The sequence below is a fragment of the Mastigoproctus giganteus genome, chromosome 7, assembly GCF_048544385.1.
Source record: "Mastigoproctus giganteus isolate SK-2022 chromosome 7, ASM4854438v1, whole genome shotgun sequence".
NCBI classification, from domain to species: Eukaryota; Metazoa; Arthropoda; class Arachnida; order Uropygi; family Thelyphonidae; genus Mastigoproctus; species Mastigoproctus giganteus.
In genome coordinates this window covers 39,106,501-39,134,382 of record NC_143581.1, presented here as the reverse complement: position 1 = coordinate 39,134,382, position 27,882 = coordinate 39,106,501, and the positions used below count along the sequence as shown (strand labels likewise).

Here is a 27,882-nt window from a genome sequence, read left to right as displayed (position 1 = left end):
ATCTATTCTACAACTATCTTTCCTCAATTTGAATGTGTCCCGTCAGGTTCTTAATCTGAGCAAGAGGAAGAATCCCATCAGCACTCAGCTTGCTCAACCCATTCAAGGTCTTATACACCTCAATCAGATCACCTCGCAGGTGCCTACTCTCCAGGCACTGCAATTCGCAGAACATAAGCCTTTCTTTGTAAGAGCACCCCTTTGTTCCCCTCACCAATCTTGTTGCCCTTCTTTGTACTCGTTCTAGCAACTCTACATCCTTCCTAAAATGAGGCCTCCAGACCTGTACACAGTACTCTATTTGTGGCATGATCATTGCCTTGTACAATGGGACAATCACATCCCTGTCCCTGCTAGAAAAATTCCTATATATAATTGACAAGACTCCATGACCTGCCCTGGCAGCCTGTTTGCTCTACTCAGCGAACTTCATATTTGACTGCACAATTACCCCAGGTCTTTTTCACTTTCCACTTCCCTGAGTGTAGTACCACCCAGTTGGTACATTTCTCTTCGGTTATTGCTACCCATATGCAGTACTTTGCATTTACCAATGTTAAACTTCAGTTGCCACTTCTCAGCCCATTTGCCCAACTTATCTAGTTCCAGTTGGAGTAGCATACTGTCTTTACTGTCGTTAACAACCCTGCCAACCTTTGTGTCATCTGCAAACTTGGACATTAAACCTGATATACCTTCATCAATATCATTGATAAATATACAAAACAACAGTGGAAGAGCAGTGTCCATTGATTACCACTCTCTGTCATCTCCCACTCAACCATCCCTTTATTCATTGTAGCAACTTACCCTTAATGCCATACCTCTCCAATTTGTACAGCAGTCTTCCATGTGCAACAGTATCAAAAGCTTTTGTGAAATCCAAGTATATGATATCAAAATTATTTTTGGCATTCAATTCCTTTGTGACCACATCACAGTAAGCAATCAAATTTGTCAGACAAGACCTCCCTTTAACAAACTCATGTAGTCAACTGTAGTCTTGTCTAGATGATCCTGCAATGCTTCTTTAACCAGTGATTCCATTATTTTCCCCGAAACACAAGTTAAACTAACAGGTCTATACTTACTTGTGTGACCTTTTGAACCCTTTGTGAATTGGTGATACATTTGCACACCTCCAGTCAATGGGGACCTACCCTGAGTCCAAGGAAGCTCTCATAATTATGACTAAGGGTTTGCTGCCTCCTTTAATATAACTGGATAGATCCCATCCAGCCCAGGTGCCTTTTTTATGTTTAACTTCAACAATTTCTCCTCCACTTTGCTCTCAGTAATTACAAAATCACGTAGCTCCCTGTTACAGTTTGATAAAGTTTCGGCACTGCTCATTGAATAACTCCTCATGTGTGAATGTAAATGCAAAATACTCATTCAGTTTATCAGCTACCCGAGCATAATCATGAACTGTAACCCATCTATGTTAAGTGGTTCAATCTGATTCATCCCTTTCCTTCTAGAGTTTACATAAGTAAAGAACTGTTTGCTGTTTTTCTTTGCATCTTTTGCCAAGGATTTCTCATAATCTGGCTTCACCTGCCTAACCTCCTTTGTGGCTTCATTACAGACTAGTTTATATCTAGTATAGGCTTCTGTGTCACCTGATACTTTATATGCATCCCATGCATTTTTCTTCTCTGGCATGAGCCTCATTAGTTCATCTGACAGCCATTTAGGCCTTAACCTTTAACAGTATTTTTTAGTTGGAATGAAAAGCCTAGTAGCCTCCAAAATTAAATCCCCATTTAGAATTCATCATTGGTAACATCATCAGTTGATCCCACTGTACAGAATTTAAAAACTGTCTGAGACCCCTGTAGTCACCTTTACCAAAGCAATAGCCCTTCCCTTTAGCATTGATGGTAGTTACATCTTTAAGTAATTCCCACTTCAGTACGTTGTGGTCACTGTCACCTAGTGGTTCCTTTATCTGCAAATTCTTAATGCATGAGTAACCACTGCTCATGATCAGATCAAGCAACCAGAGGAAGTATTACTCCGTCTGGTTGCCTCTCGAACATATTGTTGTAGAAAACAGTCATCTAATAAATCCACAAAGGTCTTGCTAATGTGCAAGTGACCAACCAACAAGTTGCAGTTGATATCTGGAAAGTTAAAATCCCCCAAGACTTTCTGATTTACTGTTCCTCTCTATTTCTCTGCACAATTGCTCATTATACTAATCAGATTCATTAGGCCTATAACACACCTCTCATTTTTCCTTTCCCAGTGCTTATGTCACAACAAACAGACTCAATATTGCATTGTCCACCTAACATCAACTGGATGCACTTCCTTAGATTTTATGTGTTTCTTAACTAACAGCATAACCCCTCCTCCCTTCCTGTCCTGTGTATCCTTTCTGTACACATTGTACTCCCCAAATTTCAAATCTGCACTGCTTATATCTGTGTGACACCACGTGTCTGATATCCCAACAATATCTGCCTTTAGCACTTCAAGCTCATCAAATTTATTAACTATACTCCTAGCATTGGTGTGCATGCAAGTATACATGCACCTGTTTCTACTCTTAGTAACCCTAACACAGCCCATGTATTTATTTGTTCTACTATGACTCCCAGCAGTCATGGAAATCTCCATTGCCTTGCTTTATAGACTACTGTTCATTCTAATAGAAGCAGTGCAAGAATCCCTTTTGCCTCTGCATGCGGTCACTGTTAACCTTTTAGTCTGTGTATCCCACCCCAAGCTAGCAATTTTCCGACCCACCTAACACTGCCTCGATAGCATCAGCAAATATTCTTGCACCCTTTTTATTTAAGTGTAACCCATCCCTGTAGAAGCAGTCTATCCTGTCAATAAGCACAGACCAGGCTGAAAAAAATTCTAACCCTAATTTGAGAGGACACTGGGATCGCAGAACAGTATGTGCTGGTCCCAGGCTGCTGTAAAGGGATAAGTACTTTTTAAATTTTTAACGTATTCTTTGTTATTTAACATAGTACATTGTGTTTTATGGAGGTATTAAAGAGGTTTAGTAGCATTCGTTATCTTATTATTATTTTGAATTTAACCAGCGATTTTTGGAAGTTACGACTCCGGTGTTGGTGCCAATATTGTTGAACTAGCCACCATATTGTAGTCGATAAGAAATAGCTTAACGTATATATATATATCTCGAAATGATAGCGTAAGGTATAAAGTTAAACTAGATAGCATAATACAAAGCACTGTATTAGGAATCTGTTAGCTTATTATAGTGTTATCAGTTAATCAAAAATATTATTAATCTTATTAAATTTCATTGTTAATTAAATTGTATTTAAACGAAAATCATGACCCAGACTAGAGCTGCGAAGCAAAGATCACAGACTAGCGAGAGTGCTGTGGCTCGGGAGAGAAATGAATGGGGCGATTCTCCAACGCATCAGTCTCAAAAAAATGTGTGAAATGTGAAAAGTTTGCCGGCCTTTCTAAAACAGGACATGATCTAGCCAAGGACGATGCCTTTTTGTGTGCTAGGTGTCTGGAGTGTCAAGAAATTAGGCGCCAACTCAGCGTTCTGATGGGCATCTATGAGAGCTTGAGGTGTAGGGTGAATGCCCTCGAAGAAATTAATATGAGGGGCTCTCAGCTGCTCAGCTTAACGACAGAGCTCACTCCTGTGCATCGGGCAGCACAGCTGCAATCTCCAAGGCAGAATGCGCTGGTCCTAAAGGAACTAGTTATTGTTGGTGACTCTGTTGTCAGGGAGACTGGAAATATACTATGTAAGAAGGATAGGTGAAACAGGACCAGGGTATATCTGCAGGGGCAAAAGTTGATGAAGTTGTAGAGCAGATATCATCTTTTCAGGACACAAAAGGTGATATTGTTGTACACGTTGGAACTAATGACATTAAGAGTAAGAGATCTGCAGATTTACTCAACAAGTACAGGTCAATGTTGAAAAAAAAGTTGCGAGTTAGGGTTGAATGTGAAAGTGTCTGCAGTTCTGCCCAGACACGATAGGAGGGAGTATATGATGAGAGCCTTGCCAGTCAGTTTGGCCCTGGAGAGATTGTGCAAGGCTCAAGGAGTAGAATTTTTTTCAGCCTGGTCTGTGCTTGTTGACACGAGAGACTGCTTCTACGGGGATGGGATACACTTAAATAGAAAGGGTGCACGAATATTTTCTAATGCTATGGAGGCAGTGTTAGGTGGGTCAGAAAACTGCTAGCATGGGGGAGATACACAGACTAAAAGGTTAACAGTGGCCACAGGCAGAGGCAAAAGTGATTCTTGCACTGCTTCTATTAGAATGGGCAGCAGACTGTAAAGCAAGGTAATGGAGATTTCCAGGACTGCTGGGAGTCATAGTGGAACAACTAAATACATGGGCTGTGTTAGCGTGGCTAGGAGCAGTAACAGGTGCATATATACTTGCATGTACACCAATGCTACGAGTATAGTTAATAAATTTGATGAGCTTGAAGTGCTAGTTAAGACATCAATGGCAGATATTGTTGGGATATTAGAGACGTGGTGTCACTCAGATATAGGCAGTGCAGAGTTGGAATTTGGGGAGTACAATGTGTATAGGAAGGGAGGAGGGGTTATGCTGTTAGTTAAGAAACACATAAAATCTAAGGAAGTGCATCATTTGGTGTTGGTGGATAATGCAGTGTTGAATCTGTTTGGTGTGAAATAAACACTGGGAAAGGAAAAATGAGAGTAGGCGTGTGTTAGAGGCCTAATGAATCTGATGAGTATTATGAGCAATTGTGCAGAGAAATAGTGGACCAGTAAATCAGAATGTCTTATAATGAGAGATTTTAACTTTCCAGATATTGACTAGAACTTGTGGGTTGGTCACTCGCACACTAGCAAGACTTTTGTGGATTTATTGGATGACTGTTTTCTACAGCGACATGTTCGAGGCGCAACCAGAGGGAGTAATACTCTTGATCTGATTATCAGTAGTGATTCTTCATGCATTAAGAATCTGCAGATAAAGGAACCACTGGGCGACAGTGATCACAATGTATTGATGGTGGAAATTAATTAAAGATGTAACTACCATCAAGGCTAAAGGGAAGGGCTCTTGCTTTTGTAAAGGTGACTACAGAGGTCTCAGACAGTTTTTAAATTCTGTACAGTGGGATCAACTGATGATGTTACCAATGGTGAATTCTAAATGGGGAGCCTTTGGGGACTTAATTTTGGAGGATATTAGGCTTTTCATTCCAACTAAGAAGTACTGTTCAAGGTTTAGGCCTAAATGGGTCAGATATTAATGAGGCTAGGCAGAGAAGAAGAAGAAGAATGTATGGGATGCATATAAAGTATCAGTCGATACAGAAGCCTATGGCAGGTATAAACTAGTCTGTGATCAAGTCACAAAGGAGGTTAGGCAGGCAAAGGCAGATTATGAGAAATCTTTGGCAGAGGATGCAAAGAAAAACAGCAAGGAGTTCTTTACTTATGTAAACTCCAGAAGGAAAGGGATGAATCAGATTGAACTACTTAACATAGATGGGTTGACAGTTGATGATTATGCTCAGGTAGCTGATAAACTGAATGAGAATTTGGCATTTATATTCACACATGAGGAGTTATTCAATGAGGGGAGTGCCAGAAGTTTTTATCAAACCCTAAGAGGGAGCTAAGTGATTTTGTAATAACTGAGAGCAAAGTGGAGGAGAAATTGTTGAAGTTAAACATAAGGAAGGCACCTGGGGTGGACAAGATCTATCCAGTTATATTAAAGGAGGCAGCAAAGGAAGTAAGCACACCCTTAGCCATAATTATGAGAGTTTCTTTGGACTCAGGGGAGGTCCCCATGGACTGGAGGTGTGCAAATGTGTCACCAATTCACAGAGGAGGTTCAAAAGGTGACACAAGTAACTATAGACCTGTTAGTTTAACTTGTGTTCCAGGGAAAAATAATAGAATCAATGGTTAAAGAAGCATTGCAAGATCATCTAGACAAGACTGCAGTAATAGTTAAGACACAGCATGGGTTTGTCAAAGGGAGTTCTTGTCTGGCCAATTTGATTGCTTACTGTGATGTGGTCACAAAGGAACTGAATGCCAAAAATAATTTTGATATCATATACTTGGATTTCAGGAAAGCTTTTGATGCTGTTTCACATGGAAGACTGCTGTACAAATTGGAAAGGTATGGAATCAAGGGTAAGTTGCTACAATGAATAAAGGGATGGTTGAGTGGGAGATAACAGAGAGTGGTATTCAATGGACACTGCTCTTCATGGACAAATGTTATTAGTGGAGTTTCCCAGGGTTTGGTGTTGGGTCCAGTGTTGTTTTGTATATTTATCAATGATATTGATGAAGGTATATCAGGTTTAATGTCCAGGTTTGCAGATGATACAAATGTTGGCAGGATTGTTAACAACAGTAATGACAGTATGCTACTCCAACTGGATCTAGATAAGTTGGGAAAATGGGCTGAGAAGTGGCAACTGGAGTTTAACATTGAAAAATGCAAAGTACTGCATGTGGGTAGTAATAACCGAAGAGAAACTTACCAACTGTGTGGTACTACACTCAGGGAAGTGGAATGTGAAAAAGACCTGGGGGTAATTGTGCAGTCAAATATGAAGTTCGCTGAGTAGTGCAGATGGGCTTCCAGCGCAGGTCATGAGTCTTGTCAATGATATATAGGAATTTTTCTAGCAGGGACAGGGAGGTGATAATCCCCATTATATAAGGCATTGGTCAGGCCACACCTAGAGTACTGTGTACAGGTCTGGAGGCCTCATTTTAGGAAGGATGTAGAGTTGTTAGAACGAGTACAAAGAAGGGCAACAAGATTGGTGAAGGGAACAAAAGTTTGAGTTCTGCAAATTGCAGTGCCTGGAGAGTAGGCACTTGAGAGGTGATCTGATTGAATTGTATGAGGCCTTGAATGGGTTGAGCAAGCTGAATGCTGATGGGATTCGTCGTCTTGCTCAGACTAAGAACCTGAGGGGTCACAGTTTCAAATTGAGGAAAGATAGTTGAATAGATGTGCGGAAATTTGCCTTTAGCCAGTGGGTAGTTGATTGGCGGAACAGGCTTCCATCTTATGTTGTGGAAGCTAATAGCCTAAATAAATTTAAGGCTGTGAGCTGGACAGGCATTGGGAACGAATGGGGGGATGAAATACGAGGGGTTTTTTCTTTTGGCTGCATAAGCTTGCTTTCTTGCATCATATGCCTCAACTAATGCTAATGCTAATTAGCAGATGCATATGATACAAGAAAGCAAGCTTATAAGCATCAGCCAAAAAAAAAAAAAAAAACCCCTTCCCATTTCACCCATCCCTTACAGTAGTGTTTGTTTAGTTTTTAAGGCAATTCAGTTGCTGAAATCACATCACACTCTTTATACTTCATATTAAAAATTATTGGACAATTGTAACATCCCTATGGGTTGTGCCAGCGTTCAGACCCACAACTTTTATTTTTTTTTACGCAAGTATGTTAACCACCCATTGGACCAGTCTGGCAGTGTAGGTAAACATTCTTATTTAATGTTGGCAACTATCTTTCTGTGAAGATTATAAGATCAGAGCTACTGTATTATCTAATAAAACTATCAGATTGCCTCTGAATACTTAGGCTATGTGCATAACCTTCAAAAAAAAACAAAAAAAAACTGAATTTCAAAATCTGGCGTGGGTCCTGATGATGCTGTATTTATGAGTCATCCAGCTTTGTTATGTGCTTAACTTTATTCAGGAATTTCTTTATGTTACAGTGGAGTTTTCATTGTCTGATAGTATTTTACAGTAGTAATCGAGAAAAACTATTTTTAAAAAACTTTCCATGCTTTAAGTTTATTAGTGTCATCTGGATTACCACACAAAAAAAAAAAAAAAAAAAGAACTAATATGAAACTGGAATTGTTTATATTTATGGATTAGCTACACACAACCAAGCTACTTTACAAATTTCGTATAAGGAAATTGATAAATTCTTTTTCTTACTATATTTTTCTCTAGTGAGGAACGTGTAAGAAATGGAGCTAAGAAATTGTTGAAAGGTCGCCATGGCTCCACGCAAGGTCGCCTTGATACTTTTTTCCAAGTTTTGCCTGCAAGTAATCCTTCCAAACGAAAAGTAAGTCCAGATTCATATTATATACAGGGTATTTCAAAATTATATGCAAAAAAATTTGTGGGCATACTCTAGGGAATAAAAAAATAAAATTAAAAAAGTCTTATAAAATTGTCTCGAATTTTGAATGTTTGTTCCTTGAATTTTAAAAAATTGTTGTGGAGTTTTGAATGGTAAAAAATAAATAAATAAGAATACACAAATGCCCCAGTAAAATATTTATTCATACTAAGTACTTGTGTGCTTATTCTTATGTAATTTAATTTTTTATTATTTGCGTTTGTTTAATACAAATAGCCATATCTCCATAACCATTCAGAATCAGATAGGTGTTTATGACTTTTTTTTTTGCATCCTAGAATGCATTCCAGAATTTTTGGAAATGCTTTTGTAACATCCTATTTATTGTTAGCCAGTTAGCATTTTAACTTTAACTCTATAAATGGCTCATCATATGAGTTATCTATTTTTTATCATCATATGAGTTTTTTTTTATTTTTAAATATTATCTTTTCAGTATAATTAAATGGAAAAATACTAGTGCAATTCCTTTTCAAGAAATATATTAAGTTGAAGATATTACTTGATTCTGCCAGAAGCATTTTAAAATCCCCCCCCCACCTTCCCAAATTCCCTTGTTTCTTTACATTATCTTATTATCTCTGAACAAATAATATATTGCTAGAGGTAACAAAGGCATGATTCTCTTGATATCTTCAATAACTCAGTATGAATGGAATTAAACCGGAAAACAATTCTGTTTTTCTTCTTCTTCATGTGACTGAGAAAAATATTTTTTTTTATTTTTCACAATTTTTCTAGGATATCTGAGTAAAGAAATTAAAGATTCTGCTGAATAAAATATGGTAAATTGCTTGAATCTGTCACTGCTTAGACAATGCATTATTTTGTAATAGCTTTAATTAACCATATTTGGCCTCTTTTTACATGCATGTGTTAATGCTAAGTGTTTTTATAGAGCTTCCTATGAAAATAGATCCCAGAATGAAAATTTCCCATACTCTGTTAACTGAACAAAATAAAATTAGTGATTTTAGAAAATATACAAAGCAAATAACTTTAAAATGGAAAAGGTATGGTTGTTGCATTTTATGGTAGAATGCAATATTTTACTGCTGTGTCTTATCATATATATTGATTTATTATTAGTAATTAATTTGAAAGAAAGGTTGAGATTATTGGTGTGTGTGCAGGCAGGAAGACAAGTCTGCATCTAAAATTTTATAGACCAATAATATCTTAAAATTTTATGTCCCAATACTTAAAATTTGCAAGTATGAATTTTCAATAAACAGCTTGCTGAAATGTATTTTTAGCATGGAAGAGAAAGGTTTTTTTGATTGGTAATTTATTACATGTGATTTTTCATTTTTTGAGAAAATTAAACACAACATTTTTAAAAGAATAGTCAGTTTTGTGCATTATTTTAGAAATGAGAAATTATGGGTTCTTACTTGTTTAAAAAATCTTCATTGCACTTTGTTGCATACAAGGTGTGGTTGAAAAGTTCCTGTCTTATCCTGGCCTACTCTAGAAAGAATAAAGCAATCTGAAAATGAATCACTGTTTATTCAGCAATCGCCATAAAGGCTACACAATGCAACGTTCCCACCATTTTTCTAGAACCCTTACATAGGACCTACTGTCTTCGATCTTCCAACTACTCTTTGACTCACTCCTTAAATAATGAATAATGTCATTATTTGTGTCAGAGTTGCCTTTCAGGTTGTTCCCCAAGGTATAGAGAACAAGTAGTAATCAGAAGGGGTCATATCTGCAGAATAGGTTGTGTTTGTGTGACAGTTTATAACTTGGATTGCTGTTTCTTTCCATAGTTATCAAAGGATCTTTTAACACAAGAAGCACCTTCTGATTAGGGGCTTTGTCTCACAGGAAGAGAATCCCTCCAGAGAATTTCTTATTACATTTGGCCTTTAATTGTTCCCAAAATTTTAGTAGCAAGGAAGAATAATATCAACCCTTCTCATCCTCAGTAAATATTCCTTCACCTTGGGTTGATAGCACCATTTGAAATTTCTTGTGATAAAAGATCCTTCATAATTCCTCTTCATGAACTGTCATTGTCCTTAAATCATAGTAATATATCCAAGGAATACTTGAGATAATGTATCCAAGTTTCATCTGTGGTCACCAGTTGGCTAACAAACTCGTTTGAATCCCAGATAAATTGCTCAACAATTGTCTTTTCACTGAAAATGAGCAACAAAAGATTTGATATTCATTTTCAGTGGTTCTTTCTTTCTTTCTCTCTCTCTCTCTCCCTGTCTTTTTTTCATCCCATTCCATGAAATCCTTGCTCAAGAATGTATAGTGTCTTTGTTATGCATTGTAACTCAATCTGATAGTCAAACCTGGGTCATGGACAACATCACTGTTCATTTTGGCCTAAGTTTATTTTGGGTTACTGTGACCCCTTTTGAATTCAATAACCCAGTTTTTAATGATACTATGTGGTGGACATTCAAATCCTTGAGGAACCAAATCCTCAAGGATTTGGTTCCTAGACAGTCCTTTCATAAAAAGTTATTTCAATTACTTTTTTGCACAGTTTGTGTTTTTTGTGAAATTATTGGTTTTGGAGAATATGGCTTTTTTGAATCTAAAAAGATGATTGTGATAATAATAATTAAGGTATTACTTTAAAAAAGTGAATTACGTGCATATAAATTCATTTTCAAATATCTCTCATGTATGTCATTTTTTCTACTACATCCTTGCTGATACAGTATTTTACAAATACCAGCAACCCCGTGTAACAACGTAAATACTTCTACAACGCGATTGATAAATTGTGGCAATCCTCGCACAACACTGTACTTCAACAACAAGGTTTCGCTCTAACACGGTTTGAGAATTGCAAGAAATCTCGCATAACACTGTATTTTTGAGTTTTTGTGCTGGGAAAACCCTGCTATTATGTTAGATGTAATTTTCAACGATTCCATTCCTTTTTGTGAATCCCTTCTGTTGACTCGCTAGTCATTATCGCCTTTGTGGTATTTTTCTAAAGCACATTTCTGGAGGTCACTACCAGAAACAATAAAAACAATTTGCAGTTTCTGGTTTATTGGTCTTCTGTTAGTGCAATCAATTATAAATGGGTAGTAAACTCAATCTTCTTGCATTTGCTAAAGTACCGATAGCTGGAATTCTGTGAGTTTTCACATTATTATGGTGAAATGTTTCCCCTTCCATGAAATATTCAATCATATAAAAAACAAATAAATTTTCAGAAACTCATTACTCCGTATCATGTTTGTTGCAACTTGTGTGTGCCATGTTCTGTGTTATTAATTTTGCTTATCATTTTTACTGTTTTAAAGTTTATAACCAAAAAAAGTCAGTGAACAGAAATATCGATTAGTATGTACATATTACAGTATGTATTAATTAAGCTATGTATGTAAGTGTAACTTTTTTATTTTGCTAACTAGAAATATTCTTCCGATTTTCACGTATCATTTAAAGTGGGGGTCTTGTGATTGCTTCAGACCATAAAAAATAATTGACTTCGAAGGGTGCAGTTCGTGACTTTTAAAGAGGGCAGAAGGTACACGAAATCTAGATGCTGCAGAAGAGATAGTGCTTAGCAGTGATGAAGAGGAAGAAACTTAAATGAATGTACATTATCTCACATATAAGAATCACAGTTTGTAAGGTAAAACATTTGTTCACTTATTACTATTTAAGTTACTACTATTATAAAAATAAAGTTAAACTATTAAGTTATTACTACTATAAAAATTAAGTTTCCAATAGTTATTTAAAAAATGGCATATTTTTGTTAACTTTTGGAATGTAACCCCCCTTTTTTTGTACTGGTTTTTAGTCCTATATAACACGGTTTCGCATTACGTGAGATTTTGTAGGAACCAAACTATTGTGTTATATGAGGGTTACCTGTACTGTTAGAAAGTGCCAAAATCACTGTTTTTTTTCATAAAGTAATGATTAAAAAGCTTTTGCATTCCTTCAGTTAATTGTGTATTTCAGTTTACTTTCTTAGTACAGTCAGTTCTGCTATAACGTGTATTTTCGCAACACGAATTTGCTCCAACGTGACTGATATATTAGGGAACAATGCAAGTATAGTGCGATATCGTCTATGAGTAACACCAGGTGAACTCAAAACCCGGCACCAAGCCGAGCGTAGCTACCTGCGCAGCAATACTACAAGTTTACGAAGCTTAAAAAATGTGAAACATCAAATGTGTGTGAGAGTTATATTTCCCATTTACTGTTTTTGCATTAGTCGGAGACACACTGTTGTCATTTGCTGTATTCACAAGATAACACGATATTGTAGGCCAACTCACATTTTCAGGAGCTCACATTTTTCTGTTCAAAAAGAAATTTTATGAGGTGGGATAGCGTGAGCAGAGGAACACATTTTTGGAGATCACTACCATAAACAAAAGCAATTTGCAGTTCCTGGTTTATTGGGCTTTTCTGTTAGTGCAATCTAATTATAAATGGATAGTAAACTCGATCTTATTGCATTTGCATTAATATAGTTGGAATTGTGTGGGTTTTTATGTTATTATGGTGAAATGTGTTTCCCATTCCATGAAATCTTCAATCATATAAAAAAACAAATAAATTTTCAGAATCTTCTCTTCATTCCTATTTTTTAAGCTTCATACTTTTTACTCCATATCTCTTTTGCAATTTGTGCATATTGTGTTCGTTGTTATTGATTGTTTATCTTTTTTACTGTTTTAAATTTTACAATCCAAAGAAAATTCAGTGGACAGAAATACCAGGTAGTATGTATATATTACAGTGCTATATTTACTGTAATATTTATTTATTTACTAGAAATTTAAAATGTTTAAACCTGTGTTAGCAATTTTATTGGGTTCCTAATTTTTTTAGTGTTTTTCTTAGACTAAACTTTTTTTTTTTTTTTTTTTCTTTGAGTGCTCTGCCCCTATCCCTACTTTTCCCATAAACTCTGTTGTTTTTAATGTGGGAAATACCATAACGGGGAGATTTTTAGGAACACATGTACTGCGTTATAACAGAACTAACTGTATTAATTGTTACTAACTGTGGTTAATGTTGTTGTTTTTTTTTTTTCCACATTTATATTTGCATTATGCTGTAGTTTAATTAATCCTAATGTAGTTAAGACATTAGGATTAATCCTACAAAATAGGAGAGTATGAAATCTTACTAAATGTTTGTTTTCACTTCCTTCCTTCACTAAACTCTGAATAATTTAATGAGTTATCCATGAAATTATTCAGATTTATGGTGAAGACTTTGTTTTGTTTTAAACAGTTAATTTAATAAAACAGCCATGGCCTATAAAAATTAGATTGGCCTCATAAGTGTGTATGGTTTAATACATGCAAAACAGGTGAAATTATAAATATGAAGAAATTAGAAACTCAATTTGTCCAAAGAAGGATAAAACACTTGAGTTCAATATCAGTATTAGTAATGGCCACATGGTGCAAGGAAGCCTATGGTTTATGCTGCACCAGCTAAAAAATAAATAAAATAAAAAATAAGAAGAAACATAAAATAATAAGAAGAAGAAAATTAAAATAATAATAAGAAGAAAATTAAAAAAAATAATAAGAGAAAAGGAAATAGACAACCTATGCATTTCCCTTCTCCCATAGGTAATTTGAATTTCCCCAAACTGTCAGCCTCCAGTTATAAATTACCGGAATACATTACCACCCATGTAGGTAATGTATTCCGATAATTTATAACTCACTGGCTAAAATAAAACTTCCTCCAGTTATAAATTACCGGAATACATTACCACCCATGTAGGTAATGTATTCCGGTAATTTATAACTCACTGGCTAAAATAAAACTTCCTGCAATCCAGTCTAATCATCTACCCCATTCCCCTAACTTGAAATTATGGCCCCTAGTTCTAGAATCATTTATAACCATGAAAATTTCGTCTTCGTTCCTTTTACTTATGTCTCTCAGAGCCTTAAACACCTCAATCAAATCTTCTCTAAGGTGCCTAGTTTACAAGCTACATATTCGAAGTCTTTCCTCATATGGACACCCTTTTGCTGATCTCACCTAGCGAATTCATTAGAATATCTGTTTATTTCCAGTTTGAAATTACGTTCAGATGGAAATCAGACATTTTCTGTTATATTCTTACCACTTCTTTGAGGACTGCAAGGAAATGAAAATTATAAGTTACTATAATACAATAAATAACATAATTTAATAATTGAAGATTATCAGTTAAGGGTACCCAAGTTACATTTGGAAAAAAAAAAACAATGCCTGGTTATTTGGAAGGTATATATATATATATATATATACACACACTGAGTTGACTTTGATCAGAGTAGTGCAGAAATCTTGAGAGGTGCATTATGGCCACAGAAGCCAATGTGCCAACAAGTAACAAAAAAAAAAAAAAAAAAAAAAGTGCAGTACGGGTCAGGCTCCAGACCGCATTCAAATAACTTAGCCCAGAGAGACCCATGCCCTGTTAGCAGATAAGAAGTTGTCATAGAAGGCCTAATCCACAAAATAACTCCAGGGGTTGTTGTGAATTCCACTTGCGTGATATACTTTCTTGTAACAAGCCCGAATTTGCTCTCGTCCCATCTTCTTTGCCAGACAACAGTAAATTCCTTCCAAATCCTTTTCTTCTCCCTTCAAAATTCACTTGCTAGGTCCAAAGGTTCAAAATTCTCTTTGATAATCCCCACTCCTTTCTGGAGACTCTGTTGACAGATGCTGTGAAAAAACGGAGTTGTAACACCAAGCATTGTCTTAGATTGACCTTTTTGTAGATAGTATATCAAACCCCGGAAAACAACATACAAATCCACAGGGATCATACCGCCAACTATTTGGGGTGTGTTATTTGAAACAGTCCTTGGAATATTATTGATCGTCAGAAGAACTGATCTTTGTGTGGAAATAAGTTTCTGTTTCTGTTTCACTTTAACCTTTGATACTTTTTGGTACCAAACACTTTCTACGTATGAAATAATAGGCAAGAATATGGTTTTACAATTAAGGTTCTCTTCGATAATCCCCACTTCTTTCTGGAGACTCTGATGACAGATGCTGTGAAAAAAAACAGATTTTATCCCTTAGTTTTGACACATGAGGCAGAAAACTGAGTTTATTTAAAATGATACCCAAATACTTAGTTTGGGATACATAAGGGATCTGGGAATTATTCAGTCGGATGCTGGACGGTCTGTTGTGGCTAAAATGGTTCTTAAAAGTCATAAAACTAGTTTTACTGGGGGATATTTTCAGTTTGTTGACTGTAGCCCGTGCCATCAAATCATCCAAGATAGGCTGTATTTTCTCTTCAGTTATTCTCCTTGTGCTTCCATCAGCCACAATCACCAAGTCATCCACATAAGCTGTCTTGCTGATACCATTGTGTTCCCTCGTTAACCACTGATCCTTGGGGGCATCCTCTGGAAACCTGAGCCCAATACGTAAGATGTTTAGCCACAACCTTAATAAATCTATCACAAAGTACAATCGCAGAACACTGTAGATATACACATCACAGTCTACGGACCTCAAGCTCCTGAGGGCACTTTCCCACCATAAAGTGTCAAACATGCCCTCAAAGTCCACAAACACCGCAGTACATATTTAGCAGTTGAGTTGGACACGTAGTTGATCAGAAGATTTATGGTGTCCTCAGCCGAGCACCCTTTCTTGAAGCCGTATTGTGCTTCTGAGCATAAATGATGTTCTTCTAGCATTTTTAGGATTCTTGGGGCTACCATTCTCTCAAATAACTTCCCCAGGTTGGCTAAAAGCGAAATAGGTCTGTAGGCCTGTGGATCCAATATTGATCTCCCAGGCTTGTGCAGTATTTTGAGTAGAGCTATTTTGCAACTTTTGTGCAAACTTTTGGCTAGTCAGACAGCCAGCCAAAAGTTGCACGTGGTCAATGCCAACAATGAGTGTTGCATGTCTCATTTCATAGCACAGCAACAGCAGTGCAGCAGTGGCCCACCCAACCACCCAGTACAATGTAGGAATAGCAAGACCAATACCCACATGGACTATGTGCCAGAAATTAGCTCATATAGGCTATGGCATTAACAGCAATCATGAATACCCATGCAAGACAAACTATGGCTTGTGTGGGCACATCAGCACCAATGCTGGACCATCATGTGGAAATCTGTCACCCAATCTGATGAATCCTGTTTCCAACTCTATCATCATGGTGGGCATATCCACATTTGGTGAAAGAAACATGAGGCTATGGCACCTGGGTGCACTATTGGTATTCACCATGCTGTTGCCATTGGTGTTATGGTTTGAGGAACTGTTTTGGGAGCATGTCCTGGGTCTTCTGACCATCCTTAATCAATGGCTCGGTGGGAACACTTACCTTTCTATCATCACTGATCAAGTACACCACTTAATGATGACAGTGTATCCAGACAACATGCCATGCCACAAGGCCCATCAGGTTAGTAACTGGTTTTGGAAATATGACAATGAATTCTCAGCCTTCCCATGGCTGCCTAACTCATCTTATCTCAACCTGTTTGAGCATGTTTTGGACCCACTGGGAAAGGACATTATGTAGGCATTATGGGCACATTGTGCAACACATGAGTAGAACTACCACAGGACACCCTACATGGACTCTACGACATCCTTTGTAGAGTCCATGCCAAAGGGTGTACCAGCTGAATTATGGGCAAAAGATAGTCCCACGAGGTATTGGATAGGTAGGTGCTGTTAATGCAGAGCCAATCCAGTGTACATACACACCCTTGTGTACATGCATGCCCTTGTCATGGAAGGTTTTGTCATTTGCTTTTAATTGATATGCTTACAAAAGTGGAAAATCTACTGTTTTGCAGTGTGTTAGTGTAAAAACTCATTATCAGGTTTGTTTTTTTTTACTTTGGTTACCAGAGCTTTGTTAACAATTAAAGGATTAGTTATCTTTAATCTGCTTAGAAGAGACAGCCAAAGATTACTAATTTCTTGTTACTGCAGGTTTGTTTCTAATACTGTAGAAGAGTTGATCACTTTTAATCTCTTAACCAGAGGGTTGTCTAAGATACTGCAGAAAAGTTTGTTTTCTAACTTCATTACCGAACAGAGTTTGTTAATGAGATCATAAAATAAAACCTATTCTTTAGCACTGGATGTGTTACATTGATATCTGTAGGTTTATCCAACAGTTCAGTTAAGATCCTCTGTTTTGCGATTGTTGGTAGAGTTCAGCATAAGTCTTGGGGATCTTCTTAGTTGGTGGGGATGGACAGGGGAGGGGGTAAGAGAAACAATTTTTTAATTTGGGTTATGACTGTTTTTGAAAATGTTGGTGTGGCTGTTTTAATTCTTAATATACATTAAACTCCCACTATTCACGGTATCTGTATTCGCAGTTGCTAATTTAATATAAAATGAAACCTAAAAAAAAATGTGAATTTTAAAGCACCATGAACATTTTTCGCAGAAGTTTCACGCTAATCCTTGTTCAGTGTGCATTATGCCCTTGTCATGGAAGGTTTTGTCATTTGCTTTTAATTGATATGCGTACAAAAGTGAAAAATCTACTGTTTTGCAGTGTGTTAGTGTAAACAGACTTTTTCGAGTGTTAACAATTAAAAGAAAGTGTCTTTATTGTGGACAAGTTCTTTTCTAACCCCCTACAAAAATATGGTTACAAATAACAAGGGAATTTTGAAAAGATCAAAGGTGATGACATTAGCCAGTAAAATTGAGTTAGTAGACAAACTTTTTAATGTTGAAAGTGTCTCATCAGTGGCAAAACATTATAAAATCAATGAGTCAACGGTACGATCAATCAAGAAATCGGAAGAAAAAATCCACCGTAGTGTCTGTGAAAACATGCTAATTGCTTCAAAATTTTGCTCTGTAACTTGTGATGTTAAATTAGAAAAAATTGAAAAGGCTTTAAATCTGTGGATAGAAGACCGAACTAAAAATAAAATTCCGTTAAGTTCACTCATCATTCGTGACAAGGCAAAACAGCTTTGTCAACCAAACGTTGAAATTGTGTTTTTGCCACCCAACACAACTTTTACAACCGCTAGACCAAGGTGTGATTGCTGCGTTTAAGTTCTACTATGTTAGGAGAACTTTTGTTGGCTTAAATGAAAAAAATGGAAAGGGAGTCAGACTTAATTGTAAGTCAAAGTTAGAAAAATTATAATATCGCAGATTACCTGATCAACATCAAGGCATCAGTTGATGAGATAAGAGCATCTATAATTAATGCATGTCGGCAAAAATTGTGGCCAGAAGGGGTTGTTGCTAAAACAATCCCTAATGTCAATGAACTGGTTGCCGATATTGTAGCAATTGCACAGGGAATAGAAGGCTTTGAAAACATCGATGCAACAGACATTCAGGAATTTATTGAGACTCATGCAGATGAACTTACAATAGAATAGTTGGATGAATTAGTAACAAGGTGAAATGAGAACCAAAATGATCCTGAGGAGGAAGATTGTTGTTAGACCAGAATTAAATAGCAAATGATTAAAGGAAATCTTTAGCCTCTCCATACAACTTTCAGAAAAGGTGGTGGAAATGGATCCTAATTTGGAAAGGAGTATCAAGTTTAAACAAGACCTAGAACAATTACAGGGAAATTCAAAAGGAGCTCAATAAAAAATGAAGAAACAAACTTCGATTAAGAGTTATTTTTCGCCCAGCAACCCATATTCTTGATATGTTTTTGAAAAATTTGTTTGAAATTTCAAATAAATATTACATTTAATATTAAATTGTTTCTTATTTTCATTTCGATGCCTTATGTTTGTACTTCACTATGTACTGTCTGTGTTTATCTATGTACATAGTCATATTGTACATATAATATATACATAGACAAAATTTTAGACTAGTTTTTCTTATACAGGTAGTTCTCGACTTTACGAGTTAATTCGTTCCTAGTGCGCGCTCGTAGTGCAGGAATTAAATCCCATAGACAAAGTTAAAAATAGGGGTTACGTTCTCAACAATGAAATTAGCTAATTAATTTATGTTTAAACAATTGATTTATCCAAAGAAATTAAAACATAGCCAGTAAAATCAAGCAAATTATAATAATAAAGAAATTATTTATGACTTACAAATTTTAAAGAATGTTAATTCTTCTTCAACTAAATGCACACTTGTTGGTTTGTTTCCAAGATAATCTTCTATTTTCTTTATAAATTTCAATAGATACATAAGCATTTTTTAACAGAACTCAAAAATTGCAACTAACACGATTTGCACGGAGTAACAAGTTTACGAAGCTTAAAAAAAAGGAATGTAGAGAAGATTCTGAAATTTTATTTATGTTTTTTTATGCGATTGAAGATTTCACTAAAGGGAAAACACATTTCACCATAATAACGCAAAAAACCACACAATTCCAGCTATCGGTATTTTCGCAAATGCAGTAACATCGAGTTTACTACCCATTTATAATCGCTTGCAGTAACAGAAAAGCTCAATAAACCAGAAAGTGCAAATTGTTTTTATTGTTTTATGGTTGTGACCTCCAGAAATGTGCTTTAGAAAAATGTCACAAAGGCGTTCAAAATTGGTTCTTATAACAGAACATGTGATAACGATGAAAGTGTAGTGCATTTTATTGATTTGAATTGGTAACTAATACAATTTGCACTTTAAAAACAACCTTTTAGAGAGTTATATAGCGAAAATTTCAACTTCCGAGGTCGTGGAATGAATTGCCAAAAAACAATGTGTTATTGGATTCACATTGCGATATTTTCACAATACGATGGTGTCTCTGGAATGGATTAATATCGTAAAGCCGGGTACACTGTATTGTATAGCTACACGCATGGTTTGAAATGTGGTATTTATGAATGTTCATAATGTTCGGTATTTATGAATGTTCATAAATACTGAACATTCATTTTTTGCAATTAATGTTCATATTTTCGATTTTGTTGATATTTGATACTTTGAAGAAAAAAAAACTCGTAAAGTGAGAACTGCCTGTATATTTCATACTTTGGAATGGAACCCTTTTATTACTATGGACACCATAACTCAGTATTCGTGTTTTTGGTATTTGGAGCATTTCTCAGGAACGTAACCCCCCCGTGAAAGCTAGGATTTACTGTAATTGAATTTAATTCTAAATTCCAGAGGCAATAATTGGACAGCTGTGCCAAGATTTGTATCAAACATACAAAATAACAATATTTATTTCTCACAGGGCGAAAACGAACTTTCTAATACATATTAACCAATTTTGTGATAAACGAATATATTTACATAGAAAAGCCTATCCTTTTGCACGGGAGTGGTATCTGCTTCATATAAATGAGTACTTTGTATGTATTAATGAGATTTTATTGTATGTTTTATTATGATTGTTTTTTTGTATGTCTGACAAAAGTATTTTGGAGTTTTTTAATTGTAATTTTGTACTATTTCTTCACTAATATGTGTTGCATAGGAAATGTTGATAAACTTTCTCTTGTTCTGGGAGAGGTTGATGGTGGTGTTTTTTTTTTGACATTTTTTCTTTTGTGAATTATATTGTTCTTGAAATGAAGTGTTGGGGATATTCATAGTTTTTAAAAATGTGTGATACCTGAAGGACTTCATCCTGAAGGGACTATCCTTTGCAGAGGTGGCAGGCTCTCAGAATGAAGCCTTTCAGGACACCTATTTTTGTACTTATAGGATGGCTGGACAAGAATCAGAGAATTGACCCTGCATAAGTTGATTTCTAATATATTTTTGTTGTAATGTTGTTTGTTCTGGTAAGCAGTAATGGGACAGAGAAAGAGAAAACATAAGGACAACACTGAGAAATGCTGTATAACAAAATCTGTTCCAACCTTCCTCACATGGTATGAACACCATAAATGGGTCTTCCTTTACCAAAACCTCAGTCCTGTTTACGGACAAATACCACAATCACAGACTTCACGAAGAAGCATTTTTAATAGGTGCTTTGGAAAACATTAACTGCAACAAAGGAATATGGATCAAAAACGACCACATTGACATTTTTAAAAATAGTCTTAAATAGAGTCCCAAATAGGCTAAAACATATTAACCACAATCATTCCTCTCGTGCCCCAAGTCCATGCCTATAACTAAGAAAATCTCCAAGACATGTCATACCCTGCCAACTACCCATAAAACAGGAGATCTTAACTAAATTTTTGTAAAACCATATATAGTGATGTAAAAGATCTCGTCCAAAGAATAGGTTGTTCTACAGTTTCATTAACAAACAGTTGTCTATTAATGAGGTTCCAAAGGCAAACTTTTCTGCAGCAAACAAACCTCTGATTAAAAGAACAAAAGTAAAGATGATGACTAACCATTACTAGTTCCCTAGTAACAAAATCAAGAGCCTAATCATTAACAAACCTCTGTGCGTATATGTAGACTCACAAAATAATCATATTAGTTCATAAGTTAAACATACTATTTTAATTGCAAGTTACTAAAAACATCTATGGTATTATAGACAAATCCCTGGTAATGAGAATGAGAGTAATGATGACTAACCATTATTAGTTCCCTAGCAACAAGATTAAATATAGCTACTCCTTCAGAATTAATTATTAAAGATAATTCTTTTAAACGTGTGTGTGTGTGCGGGGGGGGGGGGGTATCCTCCAAAAAACCATGTTAGTTCATAAATCAAACCTTTATCAATTTAATTGCAAATGACTAAAAACATTACAGTTCCAAAAGCACTATGCTTCTCCACTTCATGCATATGCAAAACTGTTTAAAACCATTGTCAACATAATGCATGGTGGAATTTCTTGAGAAATAAGCCACATTATCTGATATAACCAATTTAAAATCATGTGGCTGTAGTAATTTATGTATAAAAAATAAAAAAAACTTTGTCAAAGCAGGATATCAGTCTTTCAAAAATCTATCAAGGAAAGGGTACAGGACAAACGGGAAGACTGTGGGAACAGTTGTATAATATATCAGTGGATATCTCCATTCATCCACTAAGGGTACATTCCATTCAATCACTAAGGATTTTACTGGACAATAAAAGTTTACATTTTTCTGATAAGTTCCACAATTCAGATATGATGAATGCCAAACAGATGTTAACAGAATTTTGGCAGACCCTTGTGTATTGTTTGTTTGTATTGTTCAAATGAGAAAGCAGCTAACCATAATTAGTAAAACATGTTAACTTACTAATTTTGCAGCCCAGGTTTTCCTGCAAGGTACAAAATCCCACATTGTTCAGCCTGGTTATAGACTAGACTTTTTGAGTGCTAAAGGAAGATGATAGCATTTCAAATGTAAGTTTAGTCCAACGTTAGTTTGCTTATGGAATACCTTTGCATACAATGTAGTCTGTTCTTACTATAGAGAGATTTACAAAATTAAGTGGCATCCTCCATCATTGTATATTTGAGCTGTTCTTGAATGTTGGTAAAATGTACTTTTTGTGCAGTGTTAATTTTCATCAGTTGTGATGGAAATCATATCACCAGTAAAATTCCCAAAGTATGTGATTTGATTGTTAGGGGAGGGAGAGAAATGTAATTTCTCAATTTGTGCTAAATATATTTTAACAATCTATCAATCTACTGATATTTAACCCCAAGTAGGCCCATAGATTTCTTTATATATATACAACCTTTAGTGGCAATCATTTTTGTTAATATTAGAAAATGACATTGGAGTTGTCATTTTCTTATGACATCTCAAAATGTCATCTCAGAGTTTACATTGTCATCAGCCATTTTCAATCCACTGAAGGATGAAAGCCTCTCCAGCAACTTTCCAGTTTCTTCTGTTTTGTGCAATGGCCATCTGTTTACTGCTCACAAACTCATTAATTTCATCTGTCCATCTCCGTCGTTGTCTTCCAGGTTTTCTTCTAGTTCCTCTTGGGTACCATTCTGTTATTTTTTTTTGCCCATCTGTCATGTCTTCGAGCTATTTGTCCTGCCCAAAATCATTTTAGTTCTTTAGTTTTGATAAGAATGTCCTCTACTTGAGTTTGCTGCCTAAGCCATGTGTTTCTCTTCTTATCTAACAGTCTGATTCCTAATATAATTCGTTCCATTCTTCGCTGTGTAGTTCTCAGCTTCTCTTCCATTCTTTTTGGTGAGTGCCCACGTTTTGCTTCATTAAGTCATGGTGTGGAGTATATATTGGTTCATTATTTTGTTTCAGACAAATTGGGATATTGCTCCTCAGTATGTGACTATATTTCCTGAATGCTATCCACTATTCTATTCTTGACTTCCAGCCATTTAACATTATTACAGCTAATGACTTGTCCCAGATAAGTATATGATTCCACCTTTTCAATTACTGCTCCTTCAATCATTATACCCCTTTCTGTGGCATACTTGTTCATCATTACTTTTGTTTTAGCTATATTCATCTTTAGTCCAAAATTCTTACTAACTGTGCATAACTGATTAAGATTTTCCTCTAATTCTTTGGGATTGTGGCTTATGACCACAATATCATCTGCAAATCATAAATGGTTTAGGTACTCTCCATTCACATTGACTCCTTTCTGCGACCAGTCTAATCTTCTGAAAGCTTCCTCAACAACTTCAGAGATATTGTGTCTCCATGTCAAACTCCTTTCTCAATTTTAAATTTGCTATTGTCTTTGTCTAGTCTAATAAAGGAGGTAGCATTCTCATATATTTTCTTCAAAATCATAATATGTGGCGTATCCATGCCTTGTCTTTCCAGAGCCCAAAACATTGCCTTATGCTGTATGGAGAGTGCCTTTTCATAATCCAAAAAAAATGCCAGGCATAATGATGCTTTATATTCATTTGCTTTCTCCATTAGCTGTGATATTACATGAAGGTGACCCATAGTGGAGAATCCTATCCTAAAGCCAGCTTTCTCTTTCGGCTGACTCTCATCAAGTATTCTTTCTAATCTGTTAGTAATGACCCTTGTGAACAACTTGTAGATGTGGGATAACAAGCTAATTGGTCTATAATTTGCAATTTCTGATTTATCTCCTTTCTTATGCAGCAAAACTATGATTGCATTATTCCACTCCTTAGGCGTCACACCTTTTCTAGTACATTTTGTGAATGATTGTGATGACAACAGCCAACATGGTTGAGTGCGTCCATTATATGGTTTCATGAGTCTACCGTGACTGGTTCAACAGCAGTAATCTTGTGGCAAGTGACATCTGTCTCATCTGATAACACAGTAGCATCACCGTAACTTAATCTTCTTCCAGGACTTTCTGATTCTTCATTTTCTTCAATGCATGTTCTACCACATCGGGAAATATATCGGGTATGTCATATTTATTACTAATTTGCGATCCATCTTCCCCACTGCTGGCATCATTCCCTCACTCCCTGTATAATTCTCTATAGTAGTCTTCTGCTATTTGAATTATGCCTTCTCTGCTATTTATAAGTACACGATCACTATTCTTCAGTTTCAGTATCTTTTGTCTTTCTGTATTACTGCTCGTGGCTGCTGATTTAAGTCCTTTGTTTTCCCTTACTTGTTCTACTTTTCTTTTGTTAAATCTTCTTATGTCCTCTCTGAGTCTCTTTCTAATGTCTTTGAATAACTCAGTATACTCAATTTTCTCCTTGTCATTGTTTATGTTGCTCTTCGTTTGTCGTCTTTGGTTCATCATGATGTGTTTTTTGGCTAATTTTTTCTTCTTTGGATTTTTTATTACCTATAGGTTTCTTGGGCTTGATCACTTTCAGAAAGTTGTAATATTCCTCGTCGATATCTTGTTCCTAAGCAGTATGCAGAAGCTCAAACTTTTTCTTAAGTTCCAGTACATACTGCTTTTTCTCCTCTTCTGTTATCTCAAAGACCTTCATATTATTTACTCGAGTCAGTTTTTTTCCTTTCTTACATCTATATCAAGTGTACATCTTACCATTCTGTGATCACTTCCAACATTTACTTGTTCAGAATGGTAACATCATTCATGATATATCTTCTGTTAGTGAGGATGAAGTCGATTTCATTGGTTGTTAATCCATTTGGGCTCTTCCGTGTCCACTTTCTGTTCACTGTTTTCTTGAAAGAAGGGTTCATTACTGACATTCCTCGAGATTCTGCAAATTCCACGTCTTTCACCTCTCATTTCTTTCACCAATTCCAAAATTTCCTGTAGTTTCCCTTTCTGCACTATTTTGTCTCTTTCCAACCTTAGCATTGAAGTCCCCCATATTTGATAGTGTAGTGGGTTTTCTGCTTGTCTAGAAGACTCAATTTCGGTGTACATTTCTTCAACCTCTTCATCATCATGGCTTGACGTTGGTGCATAAATCATTATAATCTTTAGCTTGTACCTCTTAGAAATCCTGAGTAGTAGTCTTGACACTCTTGGTGATGTACTTTTGAATTCCAAAATGTTTTTTTTTATATCTATATGGACCAGAAAGCCAACTCCATCTTCGCTCCTTTCACTGTTTCCATCGATGTACAGCAGATTTACACTTGATAAACTTATAAGTTTCATTTCTTCTTCTTGTTTCAGCCAAACCGATGATATTCCAATTCACATTTTCTAATTCCTTTTTTCAGCTCTAATATCCTGTCTTCACCGATGAGCGATCTTACGTTATAACGGGTCAAGTTCAATTTCAATGCATGGCAGCCTGGTCATACCCAGAGATTCTTAGCACCCTCTGCTTCCACTCTGATCCTCTCACTGCTGTAAGAGTGGGAGTGAAAGCCACTTGGGGACTAAGGGCCATTTGTTTTATCGTGCTGTCATGTGTTGGAGGGTTTGGTCTTTTGCTCTTCACGCTGACCAGGTGTGACATAACAGGGCTTACCATCGAGAGGTGTGCATGAGTGGATTTTAGGGGCCAGCCGGACTTCTCTTAAATATTCTGAAATAGAAAGATATTGGATCCATCAGTGTTTTAGACTGAGTGTCTGATAACACACAAAATGTTTGTCCTCCTCTAAGCCCCAGAGTTTACATACAGACATATAATGGTATAAAATGTAGTTCCAAAGAAACAGAATTTATGAACTGAACTCATTAACTAATTGTCAGCTTCTTGAAAGAAAATAATTCAAGTAGCCCCTTAAAAGTACTATTACAGAAATGGAACACTGATCTACATGCCATTACTTCCTTAGCACTTCGTCTAAAATGTATTTTGCCATTACTGAAAAACTTTATCTTTGTACTTTTCTTTTTCTTTGATATTATGATAATCTGTAAATGATTACATCTACCCATATACTTATTTTTGTTTCTAAATTGCATGCGTTCTCTGATTGATTTGCCTGTTTTGCTGGATGTAAACCCCAGTTTCTGTGGGAAAAGTTTGCTATCTAAGCCTAAGACAGACTAACTCAGCCACGGAGTGAAAATAGCCCATTAAAGTTCCTTGCATCATCAAAAAGATTCAAACCCGGGTCTTTTCCACCCAGTGTGGGGAGGACACTGACTATAACACTGTGCTACCCGTGCAGACCTTTTTATTTGTACAAGTACATTCATCTGTTTATTAAAAACCATGATACTTCCCATTCTAATGTACAGGATATCAACAATATTGTTTATTTTTAATTCTCTGCCAACTAGGTTGTTAATCATATTACATTGAAAGTACTTCAGCACAATTTGGTTCCACTGAAGCACTGGACACTAGAGCTTATTATCATCATTGTCAAAGTTTTAACAGCAACTCCATGCATGGAGCTCACTCAATATATTCACTATACATTATGCAAGTTAAGCATGCACAAATCTAGATTGAATTAGTTATATAATCAGAAATTACAGTACATGAATGTTAAACCATTGATTGATTCCTTCAAAATCCTCTGAAATTCTTAACATTCTTAAAATTCTTAACCTGAGTTATCACAAATATGGACACTGGGTTTTGTTCAGATTTTCCCACAATCATGTAAATTGAATGCATTATGTCATGTTTTCTCTTTTAAATTTCAGATTCAGATTTCATTACAATTCTTACCAAATGAAGAAATTTGTATATTTGAAAGCCAATTATTCGCTCTCCTGGTTTTTAAATTTTTGGTTATTTTAATTTCTTCATCTTGCACTTTGCACTATTAAGCCTCATGGCTTCATGAGGTTTTTCATAAAAGTTATAGGTCTTTGCTATTTTATTAAATTATCAGTAATATTAATATTCTTTTTCAATAGGTACAAGAATCTGCTGGTGCAAAAAAAAAGAAGAAAGGAGCTACAGGAAAGAAGCCAAAATAACTATATTGTAATCATTGTATTTAAATAAAATTTCTCAACTGTGAAGTATAATTTTTTATAATTTTGAAATTTTTTTAATGTACTTTCCATGTTTTGACAACTATTACTATTGCCAAGTATTGTTTTTAGACAGAGGAAGTGAAAGAAAAAATGTCTGTTTCCTGTAAAACTGGTAGCAGACAAATAAGTAGTGCTTAAAAACGTTTAGTCTTTATTTAAAATAATCTCAGTGATAATAGGTTTAATGCAATAAAACACTTAAGACTTCAATTACGGTGTCTTGAACCAGTCTCTGGGGGGGAGGTCCCCTCTCCCACAAGAAACGTCTGCTCATTCATCATAATTAGACTAGCCAACAAAAAATATTTTTTGTCGTACCTCTGCAATGAAAATATGTGATCCTGGGGGAATAAAAGCACGTTGATTCCGAAAATCGCCATAAAGTCTCATGTCTACATCAAAAGATGCACAAACGTTTAATGTTAGAATAAAGGGATATATACATATAGGGGATATATAATTGATAGGTGGCGCTGTGTTCGCGGAGTGAAC

General features: G+C 35.8%; 1 protein-coding gene across 3 annotated transcripts in view; it reads left to right on the top strand.

Annotated features, from left to right (window-relative positions):
• Positions 1-27,375, top strand: part of Fen1 (Flap structure-specific endonuclease 1) — a 182,793-nt gene extending 155,418 nt beyond the window's left edge. For all 3 annotated transcript variants that reach the window (XM_090376844.1, XM_090376843.1, XM_090376845.1), the window contains exons 11-12: positions 7,973-8,090; positions 27,268-27,375. In XM_090376844.1, coding sequence (XP_090232970.1) covers positions 7,973-8,090; positions 27,268-27,330 — 181 coding nt within the window. In that variant the 3' untranslated portion in view covers positions 27,331-27,375. The remainder of the gene's footprint in view (positions 1-7,972; positions 8,091-27,267) is intronic.
• The last annotated feature ends 507 nt before the right edge of the window (positions 27,376-27,882 follow it).